Genomic DNA, 27,167 nt, shown 5'->3' with positions numbered 1-27,167 from the left:
TAAAATGTGCCTTTAAAAAGTCCTGATGTAAATAAATTAAGTATCAGTGCAAGTTGATTTTTAGTTCAAATAGCTCAAACATGCATTTTAGTGTGGGACTAGCTTAACCACTATGGGTCGTCAGTCGAACGACCTTCGCCTTATCAGTGCGAAAGAGACTCAAAATACTCAATACTAGTGTTGAATATTATTCAAAACTGTTAACTATCCTACATTTAAACAATGAAAACTAAATGTTGTGATTTTTGCAAAATAAAGAAAGCAAACATGATGCACGATCTGCAGCCTCTCTCTCAATGAACTGTAACTTAGTGAATACTTGTCACACAAACATGAGAAATATGTCTAAAGAAACATTGAAATGTCAGGCTTTAAATAAGGTAAATCAAATCAAAAACAAATATTCTCTGCCTATGTAATCTGTTTGAAAAGAGAGAGGTGCCCAGCATTCAATTGAAAGGCAAATTCTGACGCGATGCATGCGAACAGAGTCAATGCCCACATGAACTCGGTAAAACGCATCAAGTTTAGTTAGATTCATGTACTTTACATACTTTTGAGACGCGGTGAGGAGTATTTCTGGAAAAATTTACTTCTGAAGAAGAGCTGATTTCATGTCAAGGAGCAACGGATCCAGCCAAGGATTGTGACGAGTACGTTTATTCTGTTCTTGAACCGTTTTTTTTTTGTTTTTTTTTAAATAACAATGCATAAGCGTTATTCTCCCCCCCAAAAAACAAGCATGTACATGTTGCTCACATATTATGGTAGCCCGGTTTGTGCTGAATACAGTGCAATGACACTTTTTCCATTAATATGTTTATAAGCAAATGAAAAAAGCACAAATGTCAGAGCATGTCAAAACATCTAAAGTGCCCCAAAACTGTGCAGACTTCAAGGAGTTAAACGAGGGTTAAATGCATGATTTTAATCCTCCACGGAGTGCATTTATTACTTACATTATTGCAATAGTAAGGGCATATTATAGCTCTGTCATCACTTATTTGCAATATATCTTGATGACAAACACTGCAGGACATTTTCACACAGTGCACAACAGCAAGTTAATTAGATAATGATTAGAGTGTGCCGTTTTAATATGCAATATCTTACAAACAGCATTTCTAGACACAGCAAGGTTATACTATCACAAAGCCTGAGCTGAACCGGTGCATCAAGGTGAAAACACACCCGCCTCTCACGCTTCAGTGCAGATTTTAAGACCGTCGCCTGAATGCAGTTTTATCCTTTAATGCACTGAAGATATAGAGACCTATTGTATGTGTCCTCTGCAGTGACTTTTTTATGTTATTATCCTGAAAGCTTATTTTTAAAGTCACTGCACACCAAGCGGCAGTATTCTTGAGGAAAGAACAGTTGTGCTCTAAAAGAACATGCAATGTCCATTAGCATCTGAGCCGTAATCCAGTGCATCCTTTGATTGCTTTTCGGTAGGACTTCTTTTAACACACAGGTGCCGCATTCACAGGCATACTTAACATCTTTACACAGAATGTATTTTGGAATCGCTTAAGTGATTTGACTCAAAGATTTCCTTTTAAAAAAAAAGTATTACTCTTTGCTCTATGTAGATATAAACACGTAACACTATAAACTCTAAAAATGCTGGGTTGTTTCAACTCTAATTTGGGTCAAGCGTGGACAAACCCAACCCTAATTTGGGTCAAGCATGGACAAACCCAACTCTAATTTGGGTCAAACGTGGACAAACCCAACCCTAATTTGGGTCAAACGTGGACAAACCCAACCCTAATTTGGGTCAAACGTGGACAAACCCAACCCTAATTTGGGTCAAGCGTGGACAAACCCAACCCTAATTTGGGTCAAACGTGGACAAACCCAACCCTAATTTGGGTCAAACGTGGAAAAACCCAACCCTAATTTGGGTCAAACGTGGACAAACCCAACCCTAATTTGGGTCAAACGTGGACAAACCCAACCCTAATTTGGGTCAAACGTGGACAAACCCAACCCTAATTTGGGTCAAACGTGGACAAACCCAACCCTAATTTGGGTCAAGCGTGGACAAACCCAACCCTAATTTGGGTCAAACGTGGACAAACCCAACCCTAATTTGGGTCAAACGTGGAAAAACCCAACCCTAATTTGGGTCAAACGTGGACAAACCCAACCCTAATTTGGGTCAAACGTGGACAAACCCAACCCTAATTTGGGTCAAACGTGGACAAACCCAACCCTAATTTGGGTTAAACTTTGACAAACCCAACCCTAATTTGGGTCAAACGTGGACAAACCCAACCCTAATTTGGGTCAAACGTGGACAAACCCAACCCTAATTTGGGTCAAACGTGGACAAACCCAACCCTAATTTGGGTCAAACGTGGACAAACCCAACCCTAATTTGGGTTAAACGTGGACAAACCCAACCCTAATTTGGGTCAAACGTGGACAAACCCAACCCTAATTTGGGTCAAACGTGGACAAACCCAACCCTAATTTGGGTTAAACGTGGACAAACCCAACCCTAATTTGGGTCAAGCGTGGACAAACCCAACCCTAATTTGGGTCAAGCATGGACAAACCCAACTCTAATTTAGGTCAAACGTGGACAAACCCAACCCTAATTTGGGTCAAACGTGGACAAACCCAACCCTAATTTGGGTTAAACGTGGACAAACCCAACCCTAATTTGGGTTAAACGTGGACAAACCCAACCCTAATTTGGGTCAAACGTGGACAAACCCAACCCTAATTTGGGTTAAACGTGGACAAACCCAACCCTAATTTGGGTCAAGCGTGGACAAACCCAACTCTAATTTGGGTCAAACGTGGACAAACCCAACCCTAATTTGGGTCAAACGTGGACAAACCCAACCCTAATTTGGGTCAAACGTGGACAAACCCAACCCTAATTTGGGTCAAACGTGGACAAACCCAACCCTAATTTGGGTCAAACGTGGACAAACCCAACCCTAATTTGGGTTAAACTTTGACAAACCCAACCCTAATTTGGGTCAAACGTGGACAAACCCAACCCTAATTTGGGTCAAACGTGGACAAACCCAACCCTAATTTGGGTCAAACGTGGACAAACCCAACTCTAATTTGGGTTAAACGTGGACAAACCCAACCCTAATTTGGATCAAACATGGACAAACCCAACCCTAATTTGGGTCAAACGTGGACAAACCCAACCCAAATTTGGGTTAAACGTGGACAAACCCAACCTTAATTTGGATCAAACATGGACAAACCCAACCCTAATTTTGGTCAAACGTGGACAAACCCAACCCTAATTTGGGTCAAACGTGGACAAACCCAACCCAAATTTGGGTCAAACGTGGACAAACCCAACCCTAATTTGGGTCAAACGTGGACAAACCCAACCTTAATTTGGATCAAACGTGGACAAACCCAACCCTAATTTGGGTCAAACGTGGACAAACCCAACCCTAATTTGGGTCAAACGTGGACAAACCCAACACTAATTTGGGTTAAACATGGACAAACCCAACCCTAATTTGGGTCAAACGTGGACAAACCCAACCCTAATTTGGGTTAAACGTGGACAAACCCAACCCTAATTTGGATCAAACATGGACAAACCCAACCCTAATTTGGGTTAAACGTGGACAAACCCAACCCTAATTTGGGTTAAACATGGACAAACCCAACCCTAATTTGGGTTAAACGTGGACAAACCCAACCCTAATTTGGGTCAAACGTGGACAAACCCAACCCTAATTTGGGTTAAACGTGGACAAACCCAACCCTAATTTGGGTTAAACGTGGACAAACCCAACCCTAATTTGGGTCAAGCGTGGACAAACCCAACCCTAATTTGGGTCAAGCATGGACAAACCCAACTCTAATTTAGGTCAAACGTGGACAAACCCAACCCTAATTTGGGTCAAACGTGGACAAACCCAACCCTAATTTGGGTCAAACGTGGACAAACCCAACCCTAATTTGGGTCAAGCATGGACAAACCCAACTCTAATTTAGGTCAAACGTGGACAAACCCAACCCTAATTTGGGTCAAACGTGGACAAACCCAACCCTAATTTGGGTTAAACGTGGACAAACCCAACCCTAATTTGGGTTAAACGTGGACAAACCCAACCCTAATTTGGGTCAAACGTGGACAAACCCAACCCTAATTTGGGTTAAACGTGGACAAACCCAACCCTAATTTGGGTCAAGCGTGGACAAACCCAACTCTAATTTCGGTCAAACGTGGACAAACCCAACCCTAATTTGGGTCAAACGTGGACAAACCCAACCCTAATTTGGGTCAAACGTGGACAAACCCAACCCTAATTTGGGTCAAACGTGGACAAACCCAACCCTAATTTGGGTCAAACGTGGACAAACCCAACCCTAATTTGGGTTAAACTTTGACAAACCCAACCCTAATTTGGGTCAAACGTGGACAAACCCAACCCTAATTTGGGTCAAACGTGGACAAACCCAACCCTAATTTGGGTCAAACGTGGACAAACCCAACTCTAATTTGGGTTAAACGTGGACAAACCCAACCCTAATTTGGATCAAACATGGACAAACCCAACCCTAATTTGGGTCAAACGTGGACAAACCCAACCCAAATTTGGGTTAAACGTGGACAAACCCAACCTTAATTTGGATCAAACATGGACAAACCCAACCCTAATTTTGGTCAAACGTGGACAAACCCAACCCTAATTTGGGTCAAACGTGGACAAACCCAACCCAAATTTGGGTCAAACGTGGACAAACCCAACCCTAATTTGGGTCAAACGTGGACAAACCCAACCTTAATTTGGATCAAACGTGGACAAACCCAACCCTAATTTGGGTCAAACGTGGACAAACCCAACCCTAATTTGGGTCAAACGTGGACAAACCCAACCCTAATTTGGGTTAAACGTGGACAAACCCAACCCTAATTTGGGTTAAACGTGGACAAACCCAACCCTAATTTGGGTCAAACGTGGACAAACCCAACCCTAATTTGGGTTAAACGTGGACAAACCCAACCCTAATTTGGGTCAAGCATGGACAAACCCAACCCAAATTTGGGTTAAACGTGGACAAACCCAACCCTAATTTGGGTTAAACGTGGACAAACCCAACCTTAATTTGGATCAAACATGGACAAACCCAACCCTAATTTGGGTCAAACGTGGACAAACCCAACCCTAATTTGGATCAAACATGGACAAACCCAACCCTAATTTGGATCAAACATGGACAAACCCAACCCAAATTTGGATCAAACATGGACAAACCCAACCCTAATTTGGGTCAAACGTGGACAAACCCAACCCTAATTTGGGTTAAACTTTGACAAACCCAACCCTAATTTGGGTTAAACGTGGACAAACCCAACCCTAATTTGGGTTAAACTTTGACAAACCCAACCCTAATTTGGGTTAAAACAACCCAGCATTTTTAGAGTGCAGTAACATCAGAATGGGTGTTATTATAAAGCTATGGATTTTTATTATAAAGATACATTTAAATAATTTATTCATTGAAATGTGTACTAAAATCTTTTTAATTGTCTCACTTCTTCAGCCCTTATGAGTTTACATCCCTGAAATATAAGAGTAATTTATGTAAAAAAATCACATTCATTTTAACGAGAAATTGATATTGAACAATAGCATTAAACAGGTTTAAGACAGACCTACCACAAAAGTAAATGTAATTGTAACATAAAATAATAATAGCCACATTCTCAGTAAAAACACCAGAGATCCACAAATCAGAGAAGTGTGACGCTGGTTCCTGACATCCTCAAATCACTTGTTTTTACTGTATAGTTTACGGGAATTTAATAGCTTTATATTGTGACATTTGGTTGCTTTTTCATAAAATATAAATCATAAACCATCCTTCTTCGAGGACTCTGTGTGTGTGTGTGTGTGTGTGTGTGTGTGTGTGTGTGTGTGTGTGTGTGTGTGTGTGTGTGTGTGTGTGTGCGTGCGTGCGTGCGTGCGTGCGTGCGTGCGTGCGTGCGTGTGTGCCTCAAATCAAAGGCAATATCTGTTGCGATTCAGCTGATCAGGTTGTTTTGGTTCATGGTTTAAAACTCTTTATTGAAGACTTTTATAAATCTCTATGGAGAAAATCAGTTGGAAAATACTTGGTTTGGCTGCCTTGGCACGCAACTGATTAGTGAATGTTATAAAACCTTTTCTCATCAAGAATTTCTCATCAAGGGAGGAATATGTAACATGTTCAAATTACTTAAAGTCCCTCTGTAGTCAATCATTTAATCCCTCAAAATTCACCAAAATGATGTATTTAAATGTTTAGTTGTTTTTTTCCCCTGTGAAAAAATGTCTTCTTAAAATGGTTTGACTGTAACTCGACACCCTTAGATTTATGAATATGCAAATTAGCCCCGCCTCCTCTCACTCAAAGCAGCTCAGAGATCCACTCTAACCTGTTTCTCTTAAGACTAATGAAATGCTAAAGCCCGCCCACATGCTGACGTGATTGGTTCAGAAACAGCCGCGATTTTTAAACCATGTTTTTGTTTTTTTCACTGCAGTTTTAAGGAGGCAATACTACTCAGCTATGGTTTTGACATACATTTCCACATTGTTTGACACCACATTATGATTAAAGTTATTCAACTTATTATACAAATAAAATGTATTAATTAGGTCTTATTTAATTGTATAAACTATACTACTGATATGCCAACATTGTCGCTATATGATAAATTAAAATAAGCTGATAACATCACTGTTTTCTCCAGAACGACTGTACAGCCAAATCTAATTTTGTCGCAATATTATCCTGTTTGACACTGTGAAGCTGCTTTGACACAATCGTGATTGTAAAAGCGCTATACAAATAAAGTTGACTGATTGATTGATACACATATAAGCAGCATTAAAAATGGGATTTTCTACCACATGGGGTCTTTAATAAATCATAAAGGAAGGTTACTTCATAGACTGATATAATAATGACACAGAGTTACAGTCTCTTGTCATTCATTTAATGGCTCGATGCTCAAACATATGGCTGATAATCACCCAATAATGAAGTCCGTCCAGTTCCAGAAAAAACACCAAATCTCTTGCTTCTCCAGAGAAAAAGACCCTAGTAATATCATATGTGTCCAATTCCATCAATATCAGAATCGAACTCTATGGACTCATTTATGATTTTTTATTCCTCCTAAAGACCTTCTGGAGAGGCAAAGTTTGTAACAGCAACAAAGCGCCATTAAACCTCCTGAACGATGAAAGGTCAACCTCACAGCACTAACATTTTACAACACGCTTCAATCCGATAATACATCACATATCCTGGACTAACATGCATTAACTCATATTAACAAACGAGACGATATTGTAAAGTGTACCTAACGTTGTGATCAAGACCAACTAAACCAAGACCAAACCAGCACCGCTCAAATTCATCTGAACCCACATCTACTGTCTGAGAAATGTCTTATATCTAATCAATAAATGCACTTAGAATAATAAGACATTATATAGAGCTGTTAGCAATCAAATCACTAACGATAAATCCATCTTAGTGTTGCAGAGGTGAATTACTACAATTACACCTGCATAAATAATGCTGAGAATTACATTGTAAAAATAACATTTTGAATATAGAAATACGATGGGAAAATAAAAGGACAGGTCTACTTTTAAATATGAAACTGATAAGAAAACAATGAATAATTTATTCAACCGATTCCAGCCAAAAACGTAATATTAATGCTAAGCCCATTTATTGAACATTTGTATAAAATAAATATCACATTGTGCTCATATCTGTGAAAACAGCTCTCTTGATATTGTTATAGCCTATGCTATATAAAATAAAATAAAAGATATTTTTTGCAATCATATCTTGAATTTGTGGGCATTATTATTACGTTTGGGAATTTTACTTTTTTGAGTCAATCCTGCATTGATTTTGAGCCTGTCCCTACAATAACAAAATAAAAAATAGCATTAAAATTAAGTTATTGGTTGCATTTTAAGCAGTACGTTTTACATTAAATCATAATAATGATGTTAAGAAATAAATCAGACAATGCACCAGCGATTTTGTGATGTCCTCGCAGATCTTGACATGATCTTGAGGTAAAATCTGAGCCCTCTTAGTCTGAGAGCGAGATAAATGCGGTCAGACCTTCAGAAAATGGTCTTAAGACTGTTCTCGAGTACTACAACACTAGCGTTACCTCTTTATTTTTCAAGGATCTTTTAAATACCTTCATTGACAACATCAGAAACCAGTGCTCCACCAGAACTACAGCCCACTTCTACACACAATGCAGCTTCCCAAATTGAATTTTACATGATTTGCTGGAAAAAATTCAGTATAGTTAGATTGCACTCTCTTGCCAATGCAATATTTCGGAACAAAACAGAACAAATTCAGAAATGCCCATGCTTTTCTCCAGGCCTGAGAAGCACTATTTTAAAATCCTCTGATATGTCCACGGTTTTTCATGAGCGTGGGAACCCTGCAAGCACAATAACTGAGGAGCTGATCAGATTGAACGCATATCCTCCCTCTATGAATGGGCCGAACTCAATGCTCGAAATGCTCTGAACTCTATAGTATGATAAAACAGGTTCACACCGAGGGCAGTTCTTCATAAGCCCATACGCTCGCTTTTCAGCGGAAACTTCGCACATGCACACGAGCTGCAGCTCTTATCGCACTAAACAGAGTCGATTAAGTGCACTCACCTATAAATCTTATACCGGGTCGTGAATCCTTGGCGAAATCTTTCCATGAAGGAGAGGTACCCCTTCGAGTGGTGGAAAGGGCCACGGTCAGAGATGAGCCAATCAAACTGCTTGGTGACATGCTGTTCGTTGGCCGAGGGCTCTTGGCGGGAAGACTGAACTGTTATATGGTCCCATATAAACAGGAAGTAAGTGACTTCAATGAGCCTCCAGTTCATGCTTCACTCTCGACCGCTCTCTGCTCATTCTCGCTCCATTCTGTGGAGACCTGCAGGACGAGAACAACACAAAACAATATCTCAGCGTCATTCATAAAACTCTGGATGTGCAGGTTAATTGGGGGAAAAAATCAATTGCAAAACTCAAAACGCATACCAATATATTCAGTTTCCAGCTGAAATCAACACTGGAGGCAGCAAAACACCAAATAATTTTATTCTCATTTCACACAAGATTAGGATTACAGTAGCAGATCATTGAATAATAACGACTTATTTCCATGCACGATGACATGTTATGACTTTGAAAGACTTTTAACATAGTGCATGATTTGAGAATAACATGCATGACCAGATAAAATACACGATTCTTCAGCAAATGTTTTATTTATTGGGGGGGCATTTTTAGGATTTAGTGTATAGTAGTGGTCAAAAGTTTGTCCAGAGGGAATATTATTGTTTTTGGTGACCCTTCAAGTTTGATTAAACCATCAAAATATGACAAAAATAACAATAATAAGTAGATAGATAGATAGATAGATAGATAGATAGATAGATAGATAGATAGATAGATAGATAGATAGATAGATAGATAGATAGATAGATAGATAGATAGATAGATAGATAGATAGATAGATAGATAGATAGATAGATAGATAGATAGATAGATAGATAGATAGAATACATTACTTCCTAAATTATTTGCCAAAAAATAACCAGTTCTTTATTTGTCATTACTTTGCAAACAAGCATAGATGTTGTTGAGCACAAACAGCACAATTATATGGCACACAAAAAAAAAGTATAGCTACAGGATTTATTTTAGCATGCAAAAAAAAAGACAGAATACATACATTGACTACAACATAATCAGTTATTAATATTGCTTTTGCATGTGTGCATCATTTCTTCTTATGTCAGCCTGGCTATGTCGGCACAGTTTGTCATGTTTCATTGTGTTATAATCACAAATAAAACAATAGACTCCAATCACAACTATGCAATATGCTTACAAAATATTCAACAAACTTTTAATAATAATTGGATAAAGGGTGAATTTGTCCGTTTCATCACTTGTGTGATTCATCATTTCCATTCCCGAACTGCTGCAATGCGCACAATAACCAATGCAATAAAGCCTCGCCAGATTCACGTTCATCTGTTTATTATAAAGCTTTCACTTTGAAAGTGTCACGACACACACGACTCAGTGTTTTTCCAATGAGCCTGGGTTGAATGAAACCTAATATTGTGGGCATAACCCGCACCAGCAGCCCGATATATTTGATTTTATTAGCCGTTTAATCCCACAGTGCTCCGTTTGCAGAGCTCCACGCTGACCTGACTCGCTGCCCTTTTCACAGATGAGGATGGATTACAAACAGGAAGAACAGCCTTCACTTTATTCAGACTAATTGGTGGCATGATAAGTTCAGACGGGGGTGAGTGTCAGTGTTATGATGTGTTGTGACATGGGTTTGGCTCGTGGAGGAATACTCCAGCGCATCTCAGGATAATTAACACCGTGCATGCACTCGCACATGAATTTATTACATTGCATTCATTTACGCAATTAAGTGGTGCATACTGATATCCTGCTTGAAAGTGAGACGGACAAGAGTAAATACACTCCTGTAAAATGAATTTGTTAAAGTGACACTAACGTAAAACATCATAAGACATGATTCTGAGTCAAAAAAACAAAACAAAAAAAAACTTTGGTCACACTGCGTTATACAGTTGCATAGCCAATGCAAGTCATGTAGAGAAAAATAGCATTGGCAAAATATTAGAATGAAAAAGTCTAATATATATATATATATCTTCTTTGGAGGATAATATTTAAAAATGAAGTGCTGCTGCTTGTCACTAGGATTTTCAGTCATTTTGTACAGTATATTAAGGTTTGTATCCTTTTATTGGTTGCACTTGACATATGTGAGTTTGATGTGATTACCCTTATTAAAGGGTTAGTTCACCCATAAATGAAATGTCTGTCATTAACTCCTCCCCCTAATGTCGCTCCACACCCGTAAGACCTCCGTTCATCTTCACACACAGTTTAAGATATTTTATATTTAGTCTAAATGCGTATGCAAGTGTATGCACACTATACTGTCCATGTCCAGAAAGGGAATAAAAACATCATCAAAGTAGTCCATATGAGACATCAGTTATATAAATACCTTAAACTGTGTGTGAAGATGAACGGAGGTCTTACGGGTGTGAAACGACATTAGGGTGAGGAGTTAATGACAGACATTTCCTTTCTGGGTGAACTAACCCTTTAAGATCTTGTTCTTTTTGCAAGATAAATACTGCTCAAAAAATACATATCATCTAATAAATTATGTTTCTGAGTTACACAAAAAAAAACAGCCACTCCAATCTTATTAAGCACACATGCCTATAATGTGCAGGATAAATGAATGTATTTTGGTTGATTCAGTGAAGCTAAAAAAAAAGTTTTACATGTAATTATACTGAATTTAATTTCTGGATGATTTATTTTACAGGAATGAGAACCAGGTGTTTTTAGCATCATTTTGGAGGGAAAAAAGTGCAAAATGTTTTGGTTCTGAAAATGTATGCAAAACAGCCATTTTCCACAGTAATGATCCTCAAGATGTTCCCCTCCAGCACCTGAGGCCAAACTCTGCTATTAAAAGACATTACCTGACAGCGACGACAGAATGAAGCAAACAAAACGACACATTGTGCTTTTTTACATCGTTCTTTAGTGTGTAATGTTGCTGTTTGAGCACGAGAAAGCTTAAGCAGAATAAAGGGGCGGGTTGAGTTAGTTGGTCATGTCCAGAGCCGTTAAAAAACAGAGTTACGACACTCACATAGACTATCATAGGAACTGAGGAATGCGGAAGTAACGCGTGTCACAGAGCGACCAATAGTTCCAGCACTGAACCCCATTCATTTTAGTGTATCTCAACCACACTCGCTGGCAAATGGATGGAATTACTGCATATTTCGAGATTTTATGGCATTATTGACCTCTCAGGAATATTGATGGAAGATGTATTTTATGAAGCACGTTAGAGTTTATGTTTATCGATATATAATAGATCGTTAGACACTAACTGCAGATAACTACTATCTGTGATCTGACACATTTGAACAGTTTTTAGTCTCTGAGATATTTTAGTTTCTATGAAGTTCAGAGGTGGACAAAGTACACAACTCTATTACTTGAGTGAAAGTAACAGTACTACTGGTCAAATATTACTCCGTTACAAGTGAAAGTTGTAAAGACTGATTTTTACTCAAGTAAAAGTACAGAAGTATTTTTTTTCAAAAGTACTTAAGTATAAAAGTAAATTTCCTTTTTTATGCCAATGCATTATTTTATTATTGTTGTATAAATGCACACTGTCATCATGGTTTAAGCCAGTCAGTGATGCTCCATCTGACACACTACCACACGACTAACTAAAAACTCATTAAAATACTTGTATATAAGTTACAAAGCTCTTTACAAAGCTGCTGTCACTTTAAGGCCGAATGCACGGATCCAATACACTGATACACATCTGATATTCTCCCAACTTTACCATTCTCTTTCTCCCAGACATTCATATTTTTAATATTTGATAAGACATGCACCAAGTGTATGCCAACTAAACTAATCTTGTTTTTTTTTACTGAAACATACTTTCAAAGTATGGCTATGGGTGCACACACTTGTGCCTAAGAACCGTCTTCTTCCATTTTGCTATGAACTGATCAGTGTTCAAAAAAAGTTGGGGAAATGTATAAGACCCTTTAAGAGAGATTACTGACAGATTGTCTGAAACAACAACAACAAAAAACCTTTTAAAGAAGGAAAAAATCATCCACCGACTTTCAGAGCTGCTACAGAAACGACTTTCGACCTTGATAGAAATGTAGTGGAGTAAAACGTACGATATTTGTCTTTCAAATGTAGTGAAGTAAAAGTCATAAGTTTCCAGAGAAAATAATACTCAAGTAAAGTACAGATACTCAAAAAGTGTCCTTAAGTACAGTTAATGTGCTTAAGTCAAGTTAATGTACTTAGTTACTGTCCACCTCTGATGAAGTTTCTATGAAGTCGGCCCATTTCAGGAACATCGTAGCCTAGGAAGAACATATCTCGCGCCTGATATAAACATCGAGTTGAATTAAATTGGTTGCCCTGTTTTGTTTTGTTTTTAAACTCTATTAAAGCTTCTTTCTTGAGTTAATTCTGTATATGCTAGCATCATTTATGTATATTCACCTGTTGTTGTATGCTTCGAGAATCATAAAATAACTTTGGGACGTTAACAACATTAAAATGATAAAAGAAATTACCACTAGTAATGGCGGAAGAGGAACTTTTGGCTCATTAGCCATTTCTCTTCGTTTGAATGAATTTTAGCTATATATGATCAAATCACTAATATAACACTATTTTTCTATCTATTTCTTTTTTTACCTTATTTGTACCGAAGTGTTAAATATAGGCTAATTAACATCACAAAGTCTAATGAAATCAAAAACATCTGACTAAAATTAACCATAAATCTTTATTTAAATTGTGTGTTTGCTTTGTTTATGAGAGGATTTAGGTGATGAGAAGACGTAAACTTGCACTAAAATTCATTCAGCGTTTTGAGACTGTATAAAACTTGTTTTGATCGATATAACGAGAGGATTCTCTTGACAGTAAATTAAACATATGATTGGTTATTATTTTCAACAGATTGAACAATCCCGTGATTGGCTACACTCAACAGCACTGTAAAATCATGAGGTAGCCTACTCTCGTGACCCAAATTAAATAACCAGATCACTCAAGACAAATATTAACGTTGTCTCTTCTTTATCTCTCCCCAGAATAAAGTGATACTGTAAAACCTAGTCGAAGTTGATACACATATTGTGTTCATTTTAGCCAGAAATTGCTGCAAATATAGTGAAACTACTGTCTATCCTGCTTAATCCCCATCAAAGAGTGTCGCAACTCTCTTTTTCTACGACTCTGGTTGTGTGTTGATGACAAGGGGCGGGAGATTTCTCTGCTTGACCAATCACAACACACCTCTCCAGTTGACCAATCAGAGCACAGTGTGCTTTTCAGAAGGAGGGGCTTCATAGAGACAGGAACTAAACAGAGCGTTACTGACAGACTGCGGAGAGAGGAGGCACAAAATGGAGAATATGAGGAAATGTATTTAACATTCAAGCATTCAGGCCCTAAAACAACATCAAAACTTTAAAATAGGGCATAATGTACTTTTTAACATTCATTTATGTAAGTTTGATGCAGTTGCCCTAATTACGATTGTATTTTGTTGCTCTTTTGCAAGATTAAGCAGTTGTTCTCATAAATAACTTCAATGTAATAATTTAGCTTTTTCTTTTGTGAACTTTTTAAAGTGTAGCTTGCATGTGAATTATTAGTAGTTTGGCAAGGCATGTTTGTGTTTTTACTGTTAATAAAACTCTGACCACACACACCTTTCATATATAAACAAGACAAGGTAATGAATTATACCATGCATACTTCCATAATTAACATTCTGCAGGCAAAAGATTGCATTAATATCTGATAATTATGTGTAAATGTAATGTCAGTGTAAATGTATGGATGTTACAAACATCCCACTCATCTGAAGGCGTTCGCAGGTCTTTAAACAGAACATACATAATTAAGAGCTCCAGGCAAGTGAATGCAGATTAATATTCTCTCGTCTATGCAATTATCTAATTGTCAATGAAATCATTTCTTCCCACTTCCTGTACGGCTGTTTACAGTGGCTAATGAATGAAGATCTCGAGTCACACTGGTTCTGCTGGAAGTGGCAGCTGCAGTGGCAGCGATGACAAATATGCAGCTGAGCCGACTAATGAGGGCTCCTTTAACTAATTACTTCAGACTCATTTGAGGCTGCCTGTCACAGTGAAACAATGCATGATTTTCCTGAGATTAAACACGCAGAGAGGGACACGTTAAGTTTACCCTCCGAAATCTCACAAGGAAAAGTTAAGCGCTGTTAAGTTTTTACCTGTACAGTTTTCCAAAGCTCACTGACAGACATAATTGTTTCTTGATTAAATTAATAAAAACATTAAAATTAAATAATAATTACATTAAAATTATTTTAATAATTTAATTTAAATAAACAATTACCTAAAACATTTAAATGTAATATAATTAAATAAAACATACCATAAATAAAATAAATTATAAAATGATAAATTTTAAATAATAATAAAATAAAACAAAATAAAATAATTGTATTTCTTTTTAGTTGACACACTAAAATACCCCATATATATATATATATATATATATATATATATATATATATATATATATATATATATATATATATATATATACACTGACACATTAAAATACCAACAAAAATGTAAATATATAATTATGTAGATATATTTAATAATAATGACAAAAACAACAAAATTTTAATTAAAAAGGAAAATATTAATATAAAAACTAATTCAAAATATCAATTAGTATAAAAAGTTATAATACAAAAACTCCATTTATCTGTACTTTGATCTGAAACTTTGCAGAGCTTTTACATTTACAAACAGCATGAAAGGTCATATCTAAAAAGAGCATAGCACTGGCACTGGCCTTGGCTTATAATGTGATTTGCTATGGGTATAAGTGTCGGCTAAATGACTGTAAATGCAGTTTAAGTGCCTCCGCATGTGCACGCTCCACCTCTTAAAGTCTCTGTTAATTCATTATTGATTTGTATTGCCTAATTTGCTTTTTTCTCAGCCAATCAACTGGCTATTCCCTTGTGAAAAAAGAAGTGTGCTTAATTGTATTAAATGTGCACTTGTTGTCTTAGTATATTTTAAAAGCTTTACTTGCAAATAATAGAATATAATTAAGTAAAAGTGTACTTTACACTTTCATGACACTTAAGTACAATTTTAAAAAGTGCACTTTGTAAATTTTACTTTAAAATATATTTTAAATCACTGTGTTTTAATAATCTTTTAAATAAGTGCACTTGTCTGCTAACATACTAAAGCACATACACATTAAATGACTATATGTTTAACTTTATTCAGTATTATGTTTAAAGTTAACATATTTTAAATGTACTAAATTGCAACTTCTTTATTACAAACATGCAATCTATATTTAAATACATATTTTAAAATAAACTAGAGTAAACTTTAACCAAAAACAATTTAAGTAATTATGAAATTGCTTATAAAGATGTACTTAAGTCCTACTTAAGTGGGTTAAAAAACAATCATTTTAGCTATTCAGTGAATTTCATTTAATATAAATTAAAACTATCATACATTTACTTGAATAGCATGCATTTAAGTGTACAATACCCTACATTCACAAGCTTTGTGATGCACGAATGAGCCTCTAGAGTGTTTTTTGTTTTTTGGTATTTTCTGAACAACAAGAATTGATGCAAATCTGCTTTTAACTGAAGAGAAGCACATGCATCAAACGAACAGAGATCCAGCATCTAAAGGACTGACCGTGACGAATGGTGTCTGATATTGATATTTCTTGTGGCGCTCAGGCACGCAGCCAAACCCACCGCAGGCTTACGGAAAAGCACAACATATAATAATTAATCTGTGCACATTAATACTGCACTGAGTGCAATGCTGTGACATTGCGAGCTGGGGAACTGTTTAGATGTCTAACAAAATAATGCAATTTGGGGCATGATTAATGTTTATTGCGCACAAAGAGCCACATTGTCTGTCGGGGCAACAGGGTCATAATTTATTCATCCTCTCACTTTAAGTAATGCACCTCTTCCTATCTAATCGGGAAAATTGCAAGTGCATTACGGAAAACTTCGCCGAGGCAGAAGATCGACAATGCCATGCTTTATTGTGCTGTGAATACAGTCACCTTGACAGACCTAGTTAACTAAACCTAATTAGCTTTTTTAATAAATGTCCTTGTTGTGCATCATCAGTGCACGTTATTCCAAAGAAAAAATTGAATAACTTCCAAACTTAAAAATGTAATGCCTCTAATGTATATGATTTAAAACTTGAAAAAATGATTAGAAGCCAAGCCTAAGGTATCTTTTGGCTTATTATTATTATTATTCTTCCATTTCTTCTTCTTCCGCTGCTCTTGGAGCCTGTATGGTAAAAACTTGTGAAATTTGGCACACTCATAGAGGACAGTCTGAACTGTCACCGTATCGAATTTAAACTCTCTAACTCAATCCCTCCAGCGCCACCACCTGTCCAAAGTTTGACTATCTGTCAAATATGGTTCTGAATGCTTGTTTTTAATTTCTTCATTTTCATGCGACTGTAAATGCAGAGCTTAAGCAAATAGACCTGCATACTATACATGTAGGAAAGAAGCAAAATACACCAAATGCAAGATAAAACCACAGCTTTACTGAAAGATGACGTGCTTTCCATTGCAATATGCCAGAAGTACCTTGAGGCTGTTTGACACACATATCTACCATCTTCAATCACTTGTAAAAAACAAGCTCAACCTTCACAATGTCAGGTCATGTGGTTGTGTGGGTTTAGTAGGAGACCTCTGCACTCGTAATTGGAGAGAGGATTGCATTAAACTATCCTCATAAGAATACACACATTTGTTTATGCAAAAAAAAGGGATTGCATTAGAAATCTGGTGTCTGAGGTCTAATGCTGGGTTCAGACTGCACTATCAGCCTGATTTGTTTGACATAGGGTGTCGGAATGAGTTGTAAACGACAATAGGTGTCGGGACTCAAGAACTGATTATAATGTGTGATAGTGCAGGACAACCGACACAGCGTCTGCGATACTTTAGGATACAGTCTAAACACAGCTTTCAAAATAACCAGCACGAATGAGAGACGATGGTATTGGTGCTGCAAGGTGGTGGAATTATGTGATGGGGGAAAGGTTTGTGGAGCTATGCAACAATACTCCTGCCTTTAGGATGTTTCCTCGAGGGACGACCACGACAAAGTGAAAAAAGATGCTGGTGAACAATAGCAGAACACAGTGAGTGCTGGAATTAATAACACGGTAACCATTGTTTGTTTACGCCCTTGTTTCTGAAAGTTAATGGGTGCTTCTCATTTCTTATTTGTGCATCCATGTTTCCTTCCCTCACGTTTTAGCTCCACCCCCTCTGGGATACCTGTGTATCCTCGCTCATGACTCCTCATCAGATCATGTGAGCGGAGTGGTATCAAAAGTGGAAATACAGAGTGGGAGAGTAAAAGTGAATGAACGTTCGCTCATTCCTCTCACCGTTGCTCGCTCAACCCGAAATTCTCTTTGTTATATTTTGGTTCGTAAATATGTGAAATTAGCCTGACTAAAGTTTTGTTCTATTGGACTAGTAGTTGTTAATTTAAGCCACTAGTTGACAACTAAATACACACATCAGACAAATTTAATTACTTTAATATAGCACTCAAGCGCAGGCATAAAGCTTGCCATAAAGAACAGCAAAAATAATAATTATGAATATGTCCAAAAATAGCAAGGCCAGCTACAATTTAATTGTTTATTAATAAACAATGTATTTGTCATTACCAGCTACAAAGATGAAGTTGACAACGCTGACTGTCCATCTCCGCAGTAGTGGGCGCACCAAGAGAGAAATGCACATCATAGCCAACAGATTCAGCGAAAATAAGTATTTGAACACCCTGCCATATTTTAAGTTCTCCCGCTTAGAAATCATGGAGGGGTCTGAAATTGTCATTGTAGGTGCATGTCCACTGTGAGAGACATAACCTAAAAAAAAAAAAATACAGAAATCCCAATGTATGATTTTTTAACTATTTATTTGTATGATACAGCTGCAAATAAGTATTTGAACACCTAAGAATATCAATGTTTATATTTGGTACAGTAGCCTCTGTTTGCAATTACAGAGGTCAAACGTTTCCTGTAGTTTTTCACCAGGTTTGCACACACTGCAGGAGGGATTTTGGCCCACTCCTCCACACAGAACTTCTCTAGATCCGTCATGTTTCTGGCCTGTCGCTGAGAAACACGGAGTTTGAGCTCCCTCCAAAGATTCTCTATTGGGTTTAGGTCTGGAGACTGTCTAGGCCACGCCAGAACCTTGATATGCTTCTTACAGAGCCACTCCTTGGTTATCCTGGCTGTGCTCCGGGTCATTGTCATGTTGGAAGACCCAGCCTCGACCCATCTTCAATGCTCTAACTGAGGTTGTTCCCCAAAATCTTGCAATACATGGCCCCGGTCTTCCTCTCCTTAATATAGTGCAGTCGCCCTGTCCCATGTGCAGAAAAACACCCCCACAGCATGATGCTGCCACCCCCATGCTTCACAGTAGGGATGGTGTTCTTGGGATGGTACTCATCATTCTTCCTCCTCCAAACACGTTTAGTGGAATTATGACCAAAAAGTTCTATTTTGGTCTCATCTGACCACATGACTTTCTCGCATGACTCCTCTGGATCATCCAAATGGTCATTGGCAAACTTAAGACAGGCCTGGACATGTGCTGGTTTCAGCAGGGGAACCTTCCGTGCCATGTATGATTTCAAACCATGACGTCTTAGTGTTTTACCAACAGTAACTTTGGAAACGGTGGTCCCAGCTCTTTTCAGGTCATTAACCAGCTCCTCCGTGTAGTTCTGGGCTGATTTCTGACCTTTCTTAGGATCATTGAGACCCCACGAGGTGAGATCTTGCATGGCGCCCCAGTCCGAGGGAGATTGACAGTCATGTTTAGCTTCTTCCATTTTCTAATGATTGCTCCAACAGTGGACCTTTTTTCACCAAGCTGCTTTGCAATTTCCCCGTAGCCCTTTCCAGCCTTGTGGAGGTGTACAATTTTGTCTGTAGTGTCTTTGGACAGCTCTTTGGTCTTAGTCATGTTAGTAGTTGGATTCTTACTGATTGTATGGGGTGGACAGGTGTCTTTATGCCGCTAACAACCTCAAACAGGTGCATCTGATTTAGGATAGTAAATAAGTGGATGTGGACATTTTAAAAGCAGACTAACAGGTCTTTGAGTGTCAGAATTAGACACTCAATAGACAGGTGTTCAAATACTTATTTGCAGCTGTATCATACAAATACATAGTTTAAAAATCATATAGTGTGATTGCTGGATGTTTTTTTTTTTTTTTTTTTTTAGATGATGTCTCTCACAGTGGACATGCACCTACGATGACCATTTCAGACCCCTCCATGATTTCCAAGTGGGAGAACTTGCAAAATAGCAGGGTGTTCAAAATACTTATTTTCCTCACTGTAGCTACTATTTCTTTTTGTTTTTAATTGTTTTGTTTAAAAGTAGACATTTTAAGCTTTCTACAGACATATTCTTGAGTTTCGGTTCATTTATTAGATGCACTCTGGTCTATGATTAGCGCCATGATTATATTTACTGCTATATTTGGAAATTATTTATTAAATCTAGGCAATTAGTCGATAAAACATTGATCAAAAATTAAGAAAACAATATTCACTATTAAAAAATGCTTTCTACAAACCAAAATTTTAAGGGGTCAAAATATTTTCTGATCCACTCCATGTCTTACAACATACTGTGCATATTTTATGTCCTATTTTCAAGCTGTTCACTTTTCAAAATCAAAAGATTAAATTATATAAAAATAATATAATATTTAAATGTGCACTATGTAATATTTTTGCCGTAAAATATCCTAAACCCACTAGGCCAGTGTTATATATTTTGTTCAGTTAAGTACTTACAATATCCCAAATGTTTCCAACTATTTGTAAATTGTGAAGAGAAAATAGCTAATTTAACCAAGGACCGGGACGTGTCAGCATAGTGTCTGAAGGGAGTCGCCTGTAAATTGCGCCATCTGCGTTACCCTTGGTTTCCAGTTTTATTTGGCAGAAATGCTTTACTCTTTCAGCAGTGTGAACAAGAGTCACAACATCCGCCGAGCGAACGCACAGAGTAACGTCATAACATAATTTTAAACACACTTAAATGTATATAATATGATAAACAGAGCTGCTTTACCTTATAATCATGACCGGAAAAGTGGACCACGCTGCTCATTCCTCGCATCCTTGCAATGCAATTAGACAATTGAGATGTCCTTCAAGATGGCCGAGTTCGATCAGTTTCCGGGTCTCGGGCTTGAGGAGCAAGGAAACGAGTATTGAGAAGCACTAGTTCCGCCTTTTCTGACATCATTAAAGACGGCAAGCGATCATTAATTAGGAAGCAGCGTGTAGTCTGACATGTTTCTTGTCATAATTGCATAATCTTGACAAAAATATGAATTTGGCATAACGTAGTGTGAACTACAAGGACCCCAAGGCCACATGAATGCAAAAGAGGACCAAAAAAGAAAGGGTTCAAATCTACTTACATTATGACAATTCATGCATATAGCGCTTTTCACGTTACACATTGTTTCAAAGCAGCATTACAGAAAGTTAATATAATGCCTTATAGTCACATTTAGCAGTATACAGCTAAACAGTAATATAATTTTGTGAAAATACAAGCAATCAAGCCGCTCTCTATAGTATATATCGCACTACACAATTATACTGTGTGCATGTTGATAAAATTGGACATGCTTATATTATATATATATATATATATATATATATATATATATATATATATATATATATATATATATATATATATATATATATATATATATATTCAACTTTATACAAAGCACAGGCTGATAATATAGTTACATTTTGTGACTACATTAAAAAGCAGGCAGTCGACACTTGCTATATATTTGAGTGCACTATATGTATGTGAGCTGAATGTGATCACTTTAAGCAAAATAGTTTTGGTTAATTTTTAAGGAGACTTTTATGTAAAATAAGTCTCAGGTGTCTCCAAAATGTTTTCAGCTTAAAATATGTATTACCATGTATTATAGCATGTTGTAAACGGCCATTTTGGAGTGGAAGGAAAAATATTTAGTTTTGTGCATGTATCTTTAAATGCAAATGAGCTGCTGCTCCTCCCCCTATCCAGAAGAGGGCGGAGCCTGTACAGCTCATGCCTCAGATACTCTGCCAAAAACTAAAACATCATCTGTTTGGTTTTGATGATCAACTCTATCGTGCTCATGTGACATTGCAGTTCTTCATCATCATGAGAGTTTATGATCTGCATGTGTTTTAAAGCCATATCAGTCTAAACGTCTGATATATGGTTTTCTTGGTGCACACACACACACACACACATCTGAAGCACGCACACAGAAAGCTGTGTGGCAGACAACCCATTCCGTGAGTATTAAACTCAGTTCTCTTTCACATCTTATTCCGATTAAACTCTCAAATACACACAAGGTTATGTCAAAAACACACACAGTTCACATAAACACAGTGGGTTATATCTGTGAACGTAAAGAAATCACACGTGTGTATCATTGTAATATACAGTATCTCCTGTTATATCTGCTGTTAATATGAATCAAACAACAAAGACAAACAGAAAATCACTCACTGCTCTTGACTGGGTAACTGGCAGCTTTAATGGCGAGAAGATAAATATGGCAGACTATGTACAGCTCACTGAGGGCGGAGTCTATATTAATAGGGCGGAGTCTGTCTGCAGTCATGGGCGGGGCCTAAGAATATATGACGTCACAAGGCTGCAAAATACTTGTTTTGAGACACTGCTTATAATTTATGGGGATTAAAAAGGAGTAAATTTCACCATTATAGGGTGGTCGTGTACACACACTGCCAACATACATTTATGTTTTTAAAAAAAACATAACAAAACATAACAGGTCCCCATTTAGTGAAGCTTCTATTTGTGCAACAAATCAACAAAAAAAACCTGACTGAAGTTTCAAATAGGTTATGTGAGTACCTGGTTAATCAGTCAAACAGCCATTCTGCTCTGATTCATTCTGCCAAGGAACGCCCAGATTGCAGCATCCAATCAATTTCCATTAGACAGCATCAAGTTATAGCCTATAAGGATTTTTTGGGAAATGATTGTGTTGTGTGTTTCATATTATGGAAGTAAGGGCTGTGAATGCAGAATACCACCCAGGGTGCCTGTCTCTGTATTGCTTGGAATAAAGCGTGCCAGCTTAATAACTTAAGTGGGTAAATGCACTGGATTTCTACATCACGCAATTATTACAGCGAGTTCTTTGCACTAGAAAATCAATGAACGCCAGTCGTCTTCAGAAGAGGGTCTCACAGATGAATATCCCCCTGCTGACATGCTGTACGACAAGATATTTCATATTAAACACTCATACCATTATCTGCTCCTGTGCTTTAGTCGTCTCGCTCGGAGAAAGACACGCGCTGTTTACAAATCTCTCGGTTTTCTCTCCAATGCCTGAAGGACCCGCGTTTTGTCAATGTGGATGTTTGGAGATTAAACCAATCCACTTATGAACAAATGTGGCTAATTATCATATGTGCAGTTTTTACACATCCAGGGAACATAATACTATGTCAACAAAAGCGATTATAAAATTAGTTGAGTTAGGTTTGATGCTGCCTTGACAAAGCCGTCTCTGGAAAAACTATCAAATAACTTTTTGAAACCGTTTGAAGTTTGAACGTTTTACTTACTAAAGTCAATCTGCACATATTAACTCCATGTTTCTAGCATGTTTCCTCATGTTTAATACATTGCTTATATGTAATAACACAATTATATAATATTCCTAGCATGTTTTAGCATTTTAGCTTGTCACAAACACACATTTTAACACATTGCTAGCATGGTTTTGCATGTTGCTAGAATGTTTTAACACATTGCTAACATGTTTATAGCATGTTTCTGCATGTTTAATGCATTGCTTACAAGTATTAACACAATTATTAAATGTTTCTAGCATGTTTTAACATTTTAGCTTGTCACTAATATGTTTTAACACATTGCTAGCATGGTTTTGCATGTTCCTAGAATGTCACACATTACTAATTGTCGCTAACATGTTTCTGCATGTTTAATGTCTTGTTTAAATGTATTACCACAATTATATATTTCTAGCATGTTTTAACATGTTTATAGCATTTAGCTTGCTAACATGCTGCTAACCTGTCTCTAGCATGTGTCTGCATGTTTACATTCTTTACATGTTTTAACCTAATAACAGCATGTATCTAGCATGTTTTAGAATATTTCGAACATGTTAGCTAGTTGTTGTTGTCACTAGCATTGTAAGTGCAAAAGGTTTGTCTTTTATTTTGTAATGTGGAATAGGTGTTTCCTGATAGTTGGTCACGTGTGTAGGTGGGTATTTACCTGAGTGTTTCCTGTTATGGCAGATGGATCGTGTAGAGGGGGGGTGAGGAGTGAGGAATGCTCACCTTTTGTTGACCGTTTTGTATTGGCTTGTACCCTTTCATCATGGCAATAAAACGTTCCTGTTTTATATGTTAAAATGCATGGAAACGCGTCACAAAAGTCTCCTGCTGCTTAGCCTCTCAGCGGCTATAGGCTGCCGCTACAGTAGTCAACAAAAGAATGCACGCTATTTTGGGACATGGAACATGAGTTGGAAACAGCGGTATTTGCCCAGACACAGTATGCCGGTGCGGATGCACACCGTGAAGTGGATCAAGGGACGCGACGCACATGAAAACGGCAGAAGAGGTATGTCCGCGATTTAAATGGATTGTGTCAGTGTCGCTGTGGTTGAAGACTCTGTTACTGTTGTTGCGTTGAATGGCTCTCACGTGCTGTCTCATGACGCTCATTCATTCATTCATGTTTGGCTCTGTGTGCGCTGAATTCGGCGCCGATTGGAATTGAGTCATTTGTTTGGTGTGTTGGAGGATGAACTCTGAGGATATGGAGCACACCGCTGATAGCGGCAAACGAGAGCTTAAGCCCACGGCAAAAGCCCTGGTGATCAAAATTGAAGCTTTGCAAAAGGATCGCAAGAGTAAAGTGAATAAAGTGAAGAACATGATTGTGTCAATGAAAGAGCTGATGAAATGTGATGACAACCTGACTCAAGTTTGCTCAATGCTAAAAATGATACAATTGCTGATGGCCGATGCATCTGTGCTACATAAAAGTGTACTGCCTCTATTACCTCCAGAGGAACAAATCAAACAAAATGGCTGGTTTGACTCCATTTTTAAACACTATAATGGCTTTGTTGAAGATGTTAAACTATGGACGACTGAAATTGGGAAGCAAAATCCCTGCACTGCTCTTCCTGATATTGATGAATCCAGGATTATGGAAGTGGATGCAATAAATCATGGGATTCATCCATCTGATATTTTACCCCCTAATGAAGTTGTATCCACAACACATGATGATCAGCTCTCTAGTGCACATCTACATGCTGGAATGGATCCTGAGGATGAAATTCAACCAATGGACAGTGTTTCAAATATAAGCAGTAAAAGGTCTACTAGAGTGACATCTCATGTATCTAGATCCAATCGATCTTCCATTTCTTCCATTCGACTTAAGGCTGAGGCAGATGTGGCTGCCTTATTGGCTTCTCAACAAATGCTGCAAATGAAACACGAATTAGAGGAGCAAGAGGAACAGTTGAGGCGGAGGAAGGAAAAACTGGACTTGGAAACGAAATTAGCAGAGTCAATGGCCAGGGTAAAGGTGTATCAAGATGTGCATTATGAATCTCATACATCTGCGAATCCAATTGTGTCTAAGCCTCTTCAGCCAAACGTGGAGCCATTTGTTCCTTCGACTGGCGTGCCAGTTGCATCGGAGTCCTTGTCTGCATCTCGTATTACACATGTTGATAAAACACAGAGGATTTCACATAATTCTCAATCTCAGTCATTACAACAACAACAACTATCCACCAGATCAAAAATGAAATCTTCACAATCTGCATTGCCTAACATGTCATCATTTGATGAGCAGAATATTGGATATGCTCATGGATCAAGTTTTCATAACGATGTGAGTCACCCAAGCATGCTTCAGCTCATTGGTAAGCAAAATGAAATAGCTACTTTATTGGTGAAACAGCATAACTTGTCTTCACTACCACCTAGAGAAATTCCGTACTTTGATGGAGATCCATTGCGCTTTCGTGAATTTATGCGCTCATTTGAGGAGGTGGTGGAAAAGAAAGCAGACAGCCCTGGGGATTGTTTGCACTTCTTGGAACAATATACACGTGGACAGCCTAAAGAACTTGTTAGAAGTTGCCAGCACATGAATCCTTCTCAAGGTTACCTAAGGGCCAAGGCTTTGTTGAAGGAGAACTTTGGCAATGAAGTAAAAATAGCTGCTTCATATTTGGAAAGAGCTCTTTCATGGAAAGCTATAAAATCTGAAGATGCTAAGGCTTTACAAGAGTATGGTCTTTTCCTAAGAAGTTGCTGCAATGCTATGCAAGATATTCACTATATGAATGAGCTGAATCTCACCACCAATATGCAAGTTATCCTCTCAAAACTTCCTTATAAACTTAAAGACAAATGGAGAGTCGTGGCATATGAGTTAAAGGAACGACGCCATAATCAGACCACCTTTCCTGACATTGTGGATTTCATTGAAAGACAGGTAAAAATTCTCTCTGATCCTGTGTTCGGTAATATTCAGGATGCATTACCCGTTGGAGGTAGAAAGGTGAATACCAGAATAATTCAGCCAAAATCCAGAAGCACTTTTGCTACTGCTATCACTGCTATGCCTAAAATGAAAGAACACAGTAAGATAACAACTAACATAAACTGTTTCTTCTGTGGTGGTGAGCACCCACTGGATGTTTGTAATAAACTTACTAAAAGAGGTCACAGAGAAAAGATGAACTTCCTGATGACAAGAGGAATTTGCTTTGGTTGCTTGCATACAGGACACATCAGCAGAGACTGTAATAGGAGAAGTATCTGTAGTATATGTGGTCTTAAACACCCTAGTCTTCTTCACATCTATTCTTATGAGAAAGAAAACACTTCAAACAGGAAGAAAGTCGAATTCAAGCCAGCAGTAGACAGTGCTATGGTCTCTCTTCAAACCAGTGGCCTTACTGGGGCTGGTAAAGACATCTGTGCCTTATCTATCGTTCCAGTATGTGTAAAATCAAAGAATGGAAACTGTGTGGTGAGGACGTATGCTTTTCTTGATTCGGGAAGTTCCGCCTCTTTCTGTACTGAAAGTTTGATGAACAAGCTCAACCTCCCTGGGAAGCGAGTTAATATTCTTCTCAGAACGATGAGTCAGGATAAAGCAGTTGCTAGCTATGTTCTGAAAGACTTGGAGGTTTCTGGGTTGAATCAAAATTATTATTGTGCGTTGCCTGAAGTTTACACACAAAAGACCATGCCTGTGACTACAGCA

At 37.7% G+C, this 27,167-nt stretch overlaps 1 protein-coding gene across 1 annotated transcript in view; it reads right to left on the bottom strand.

Moving 5' to 3' along the window:
- The window catches only part of brinp1 (bone morphogenetic protein/retinoic acid inducible neural-specific 1), a 257,705-nt gene that overhangs the window by 177,474 nt on the left and 53,064 nt on the right, over nucleotides 1–27,167 (bottom strand). The window contains exon 2 of the mRNA XM_067437548.1: nucleotides 8,700–8,967. Coding sequence (XP_067293649.1) covers nucleotides 8,700–8,917 — 218 coding nt within the window. The 5' untranslated portion in view covers nucleotides 8,918–8,967. The remainder of the gene's footprint in view (nucleotides 1–8,699; nucleotides 8,968–27,167) is intronic.

The sequence above is a fragment of the Pseudorasbora parva genome, chromosome 3 (genome assembly GCF_024679245.1).
Source record: "Pseudorasbora parva isolate DD20220531a chromosome 3, ASM2467924v1, whole genome shotgun sequence".
NCBI lineage: Eukaryota > Metazoa > Chordata > Actinopteri > Cypriniformes > Gobionidae > Pseudorasbora > Pseudorasbora parva.
The sequence above is the reverse complement of the archived record's forward strand: the minus strand, read 5'-3'. Positions and strand labels throughout refer to the sequence as shown.